The 6612-nt window shown below is 50.4% G+C and overlaps 1 protein-coding gene across 1 annotated transcript in view; it reads right to left on the bottom strand.

Annotated features, from left to right (window-relative positions):
* Positions 1-4: 4 nt before the first annotated feature.
* Positions 5-6612, bottom strand: part of LOC104075927 (neuronal PAS domain-containing protein 2-like) — a gene marked incomplete at its 3' end in the record, with an annotated part of 26616 nt that continues 20008 nt past the window's right edge. Inside the window, exons 13-19 of the mRNA XM_009576596.1 lie at positions 6361-6474; positions 4712-4866; positions 3957-4161; positions 2921-3008; positions 2051-2143; positions 1364-1571; positions 5-97 (exon numbers count right to left, since the gene is read on the bottom strand). Coding sequence (XP_009574891.1) covers positions 5-97; positions 1364-1571; positions 2051-2143; positions 2921-3008; positions 3957-4161; positions 4712-4866; positions 6361-6474 — 956 coding nt within the window. The remainder of the gene's footprint in view (positions 98-1363; positions 1572-2050; positions 2144-2920; positions 3009-3956; positions 4162-4711; positions 4867-6360; positions 6475-6612) is intronic.

Genomic DNA, 6612 nt, shown 5'->3' with positions numbered 1-6612 from the left:
GGTGGAGGAAGTAGCTCAGGGGGTTCTGCTGCGGAGGGTGGGGGGGCTGGAAAATGCGCTGCGTCGGACCCCCAGGCACCGGCTCAGGACCTTGCATCTGTCGGGAGACACAAATCCAATAAGTCAGACCTGCCCTATTGCCCATCTGCTCCCTCTCTTGATGCAGGGCTGATGCTGAGGCTCGTACTCAGGAGCGTGAGTACCAAGTCCTACAGGTAACCTCTACCCATCGAGGGTGTAAGTTGTGGACAAGCGGCTTGGGATGCTGGTGCTATCAGCACGACTAACAATGCCTGGAGAGTACGGAGGGGAAGCAGGACCCATCTGTCCTACCAGCCCCACGGGGAGCCCAGCGGGAATGGAGACCTTCAAAAGTTATTTGGACGCAAGGTAAAATCTGCAGGATGTGCAACTTCCATCTTCCATGGGAAGGATCTTCAGGCAACCGCTGAAGAGGCTGTAGAGCAACCTTGCCCATGTGCCACCCCGTGGCTGATAACCCAAAGACCTGGACTTGCTGGTTCACCCCCCATTAAAGGCACTGTGGCACCAAAACCTGGTTTTCTGTTGTCCTGGAGCTATTTATCTCCTCCAGCACCATCATTCCGCTGTCCATATTGCTAGTCCTCAGGATCTCAGTGCAGCCCGTGAGCACATGTACCCAAAGTGGGGACAGCTCATGTCCATATTTGCTGACAATGACGATTAATTTCTTACTCTAAATCCAGTCCTGCTGCATGGCTACTTTCAGCTGTACCTACTCCTCTTGCTTTGTTTTCTACCATCTTTGCTGTAGGACCGTAACTTACCTCTGCCAACCAGGCAAGTCTTGGACAGTGTAGTACTAATTAATTATTAGTTTCAACAACCCCTCTCCTTGGCAGCGTCATTGGTCTGGCATGCACTGATGAAGCTGTGCTTTGAAAAACCAAAATCACCTTCTCCAGATGTTTGTAGTGTGAAACACCCATTTATTAAAAGAAAGCAGTGACGGCAGCTGATAAAACCCCTTGTTATGCTGAGACATAACAGCAGGAGGCATGTTTTCAAAAGAGCTTATCTCTGATCATGTTTCACGTGTACAGCAAGATTCCCACCAGAGCTCCTCTGGACGACAAGCTGTGTTTGAAAAACGGGATATTTCTTCTGGACACTAAGTGATAACTGAGTTCGTTGGAAAATAAGGCCTTGAACGGGTGCAGAGCCAGCCTCGAAAGGCTGAGCACTTGAGTACGTGCAGATGGCACGGAGGATGTGTGCGAGTGCACTGACCAGGTTTGATTAGCCCCATTTCTTCAAAAAAACCAACCCAACCCCAAAGCCATCCCTGTGCATCCTCAGAAACCTGTTCCAGCTCCATTACCTGAAGGTAGAGACGTTTTTTCTGAACCTGTTGCTGTGGCCACTGGTGGAGATGAACCGGTGCGTTTCCCTGGTGGGATGTGAAGCTGGTGTGCGGGATCATCAGAGATGGGGAGAAAACGGGCGATGGGGCCGGAGGTCGGACAGTGCTACAGGTAATTGGTTGCATCTGTATTGGGGGAGGCAAGATCTGCTGCTCTGCAACGAATCTGCCACGAGGAGGAAAATAAGGCGTGAGAACCCAAACCCAGACCCACCACTGGAGCAGGCCCTGGGGAGCTGAAGTGCTGCAGGAACCAGACTGGAGCAGGGTTTGTCAAACCACACAGAGCCTGGCGAAAGCAGGCCCCAGATTTCCCCCTCCCCATCAAGCATGGAGTGGAACTGCAGACAATTAAGGTTTTTAAGGCTGTACATCTCCTCCATGACCTGATTATGCATTTTAAGCTTTGCAAAAGCCAGAAAACAGTTAAAAAAATATTTTTTTAAAGCATTTTAGTTATCAAAGTTCTTTGTAATTAAAAACATTCTCATTACTTTTTCTCCTAACCAGCTGAGTTTTTGTTTCTTTTAAGACTGAGACTGTTTGTGTTTGCATAATCACATACAAGTTTTTCAAAGTAATTTTCAGCGCCGTGAAGTGCCCTGCTAAAACACGGCATGAAAAGAAGGGCCAGCAAAGACTCACTTTCCTTGCTGCCTGCTGGCACTGCTCTGCGTGGACTGGCCACTGCCGTTGGCGGCGGGCATCATGGCTTGGATGGACTGATCCAACAGCATCCTGCGGTGGAGGAAAAACAGAGGACGGTCAGGGAAGGGAGAGGTCCAAACTCCTGACTGTCAGTCTCTAGAAACAAATCCCTGAAAGCATGCAAACCATCACCCTGAAAAAAGCTAATGAAATAGGATGCTTATTATCAGCTTGTCTCATTGCACTCGCAGAGGTGAGCTGAAACTTGCCAAATCTTTCATGTAAGAAATATGTTTTATAGATGGTGAGACCTCTGGGGTTTATCTTGTTTCCTTACAGAGTATTTCGAAACGGCTGGATCCTGGAGGCAGTGTTTGCAGATACCTCCCTGAAAGGTGGTTGAATAGTTTGGGGCAGTTGTATATGTTTTATACAACATTTCCAGCGTTCTATAAAAGAAAAATGGCTTTGCCGTGGCACTTGACCTGGCTGGAGAAAACACACTCTGGAGCTACAGAGCAAGCAGACACAGGTTTGGGAAAGGCTGTCCCTGCTATTTTTTCCTGTTCACTCCCTCTGACAGCAGCAGATGTCCCAAGGTTACCGAGCTACATGGACAATTTATGGAAACATGGAGAGAAAAGGATCTCAGGCCCCTGAGGGTACGGCATGGTGTGCACAGCACCCTGCTTGCACACACGCCGGGCTCACCACTAACCCAGATCTCTGCAGGAGGGAACATCCCTGCTGTGCCACTCAGAGACCATCACCCCCCTGAGCCCAGCTGTGCCTGCCCTCCCTGCCACCCAGGTATTGCTATTTTCTGTCACCGCCATCAGGACGGTCCCAGCAGGGCTGCGTTCCTACCTGAGGCTCCTGTCCTGGCTGTAGTCAGACTGCGGTTGCCTTTCGCTGCCGTCAGTCGGCATCTGTGCAGCCACCGTAATGGGATGCATTTGCGAAAACACCATGGGGTTGTTGTAGAGGGGCACTGAAATGCTCGTCTGCCCCGGCAGACACGTTTGCTGGGCTTGGTTTCCTCTCATTAGGTGCTGCTGCTGCTGTACCTGAAATGAAGACATAGATACCCACATAAGTTTTTAAAGCTCCCTAATAGAAGGCTAAAATAACTGCTTCCAGTATGCAGATGGGAAAAGAAGGAACAGTAGGATATTCTCCCTGAACACAGCAGTAGGAACAATATATCTGTTCAGGACAACCAACCCGTTTGCATTTATTGCCCCTGCACAGCAGGTGCTGGGATCCCCAGCAGTCGGAGCAGACTGTCTCTTGAGAAATCAGAGTACAAGGGTAAGGGCACACAAGGCTCGAGGGAGAAGAGACCAGCTTAAGAGGGGAGAAGGAGTGCAAATCTGAAGTCCCCAAGGAAAGTGTCTCATCCTTTCTTTAAAGTAGTAGTTTTGGTCATCTTTGCTTTTGGACACCTCAATTTTTCCCAAGGAGATGTGACTATCTATATAGTGAACTTAGGTCTAGTGATGACAAACTTGTTTTTCAAAGCTGCCTCCCAAGACTTCTCAGGCAGAAGAAAATTAATCTTTTAGAATTATGCCTACTTCCCATGTTATGAAGTCACAACTCTCTCTGGCTACAAATGAGCATCATGTCGCAACTGCAAACAGAAGTGAATGAGAGCCCAAACCTCCTACCCAGTTCCTCTCCGGTCACCAGGATGGCTCCAGCAGTCCCCAGGGTTTAGTGCTTTTAGGCCACCTGGCTTTTATTTTTACAATTGAATGACATCATTCACAACTGACTCTCGACACAAATTTTGTAATGCCAGCACAGAGGAGATGCACGGGACCACGGGGAGGGGGGACGCGACAGACAAGTATTTAAAAGCCAGGAAAGGGGTCAGTGAAGACAACGAAGCAACCAGCGACCTGGGTGGCCGTGCCGCAGGGGTCCCTGAGGAATTGGCGTGGTGACGGCAGGTGGGTGCCGCAGTAGTGCTTCGTCCCCACAAGGCCTTGCTGTTGTGACTTCTTGGCTGTGGCCTGCCTGGGTGTCCCTGGCGGCGGCGGCCTCCTGGGGCTCGGGTGCTGCACGTTGTTAAAGACGACAGGGATCGGCTGCTGCATCAGCATCTTTAAATAAAAGAGACACATGAGCTGTCGCAGCTCATACGGTGGTTGTACTGCATGGGAGATACCGGCTCCGGCTCCCATGCTGTCTCTGTCAACATATGCAACACTGCAGCAGCAACGTCTCTAAATCCAGGGGCAAAGTGAACCGTGAATAACAGAAAATCAAATGTTAGCTTGTGCCCAAATATTTATTCAAAGCCACGACCGTTCCAGCTTCATTACGCGTGTTGCATTTTGCAGGAATGGCACTGGGGATCCAGCAGCACTAACCGGCCACTGAACGGCCGAGCTTTTTGTGCAGGGGGCACTTCGGATTAGCTTGGGATTGTTTTTTTTCTAAATCACGAAAATTACAGATTCAATACTTTTAAGCAGATACTGACACCACTCATCTCTCAGGAGACGCCACTCCCACGTCTGAGACCAAACTACCAATTTATCCAGAGCTCATTTCTAAATGCTTTTGCCACGACAATTTTGTTACCCATCTGTGTGCTCAAAGGAAAAGCAAATGGTTTGTGGGTTTGGGAACCCCAGGGGCAGCGGGTACCTGCAGGTTGGAGTCCTGCACTAGCTGGAGCTGCTCCTTGATGACGTGGAGCTCTTCTTGCTGCGTCTTGATGTCAGCTTGCAGTATGCGTGTCCTCTCCTCCAGCTGCTCTTTCAGCTGATGCATCATCCCCAGCTGGGTCGGAAAATGGTACACTGGCTGCGGAGAACAGAGAACAAGATCACGGCATAGGACCCGTCCTGCTACTCACATTCACAGTGATGCTGGCTTCAGAAAAACGACTGATTTTCAGCTTTTGCCATAGAAAATATGATGCTGACAGAAAACGGCAATTGCGTATTTAACCAAAGTACCACTGTACTTCCAGAGCAGCAGCACAACTGGCTCATACTTGATGCCTCACTCCAGATCTTGGTCTATTAAATTTCTGCGCAGATGTAGTGTCTGTGCATGGGACTCCCCTCTCCCTTTAGCGTGACACCCTACTGATTTCAGACCACTTGTGCTTTGTGGTAGACACCGCATGCTAACCCTCGCCACACCTCCAGGCTGGGCTTTCAGTTGTGCTGCTGATTATATTTGCCAAATGCCGGGCCTAAGTTAGGTTGTAATCCCACCCTGGGACCCATCCTTCACACCTACGTTGGCCATCTTCAATCCCTGTATTATAGTCTGCATGTTTACTACACTGACCTCAAAGCTCTGTGACGATGGGCCTCATAGTTATGGTTTATGACTCCCACATTTTTCTTGTGGTTTTTTTTCTTTTTCTGGCCTAACTTAAACCTTCCATGACATCCCCTTCCTCTACCAGGGCAATAAAACTCCTCAGCCTGCAGTTAGTTGCCAGCAATTCAGAGATGAGCCTCCAGCAGCCCCCAGTGGTTTTGACAAGTGTAAACCTTCTTCTAAGCTATTTCCTTGGGTGTCCTACCTGCTCTGTCTCCTCGCTGAAATAAGTGGTTGCAATAATTTGGTTGCAGGTAAACCTCAGTAACAGCAAGAGAAAGGGCACTGAAACCTTGCCCCACACTGGGACCAGCCAGCAAGGAGGTAAGAGCAGTGAACCGGAGCCACCCAGTCTGCCCCGCTGACTGGCCAGACCAGTGCATTTAACAAAAATAAATCACGTACCATCACAGCGTGCTGAGAGGGGACTGCCGGCTGAGCCACGGGATGCTGAGGGAGGTGTTCACCAGGGGCTTGAGGAGTTGCTATGGCCTAGAAATGAAAACTTTGCCTTACTGTAGGTCCATAGCACCTCTAGTGCAGAGTTGGTGCGATACCAGCTCATACTGGTGATGAACAAGACCAGGGAATTAGACAACTCCACGTGGAGATCTGAGGATGAGCCTGAAGGGAGAATTTAAGCTCCTGCATGCCCCCTGCATCCATTTTTTGGATAAAGGCCATTTGACATGTACAAACCCCAAGAAAAGCGGGCTTGCGGTGTGAGAAGGCGTTTGGCCTGGAGGAGCAAACTGAATCCCGAAAGGAGGCAGCAGAGGAGCCTCTAGCAGCTCTCCACCGGCTCTGCCGGCCAGCAGCGTTCCCCACAGCCCCAGGAAATCCCACGCTCAGGCCCAGCACACTTAGAGGTGGGGATCCAGCCTCTCGGAGGGTGAGATCAAGGTTTCTCAAGCTCATTTCTTTATAGCATCAGAAAGGCTTTTGCTCGCAGGAACCACCGACCTGAGCGCTTCCAGCCGATGCCAGCCGTAGGGCTGCCTTCTCCACCTGCCCCCCTGGCACCGACGGCCGGGTGGGTGTGCTGGTGTCCGTGTGTCGCATGGACGACGTGGCTGGAAAAGAGATGGTTTACTGTGATACGGCAGACCCGTGCCTGGGTACCCTGGCTAAGCCTGAACTCCGCGTATGCAGATGAGCAGCGACCAAAACGCTGCCAAACTGGGTCCCCAAACTGCCCCTCCGTGGTCCCT

This window comes from Fulmarus glacialis, unplaced genomic scaffold, assembly GCF_000690835.1.
Source record: "Fulmarus glacialis isolate BGI_N327 unplaced genomic scaffold, ASM69083v1 scaffold12604, whole genome shotgun sequence".
NCBI lineage: Eukaryota > Metazoa > Chordata > Aves > Procellariiformes > Procellariidae > Fulmarus > Fulmarus glacialis.
Note: the sequence above shows the minus strand (reverse complement) of the source record. Positions and strands in the feature narration are given on the sequence as shown.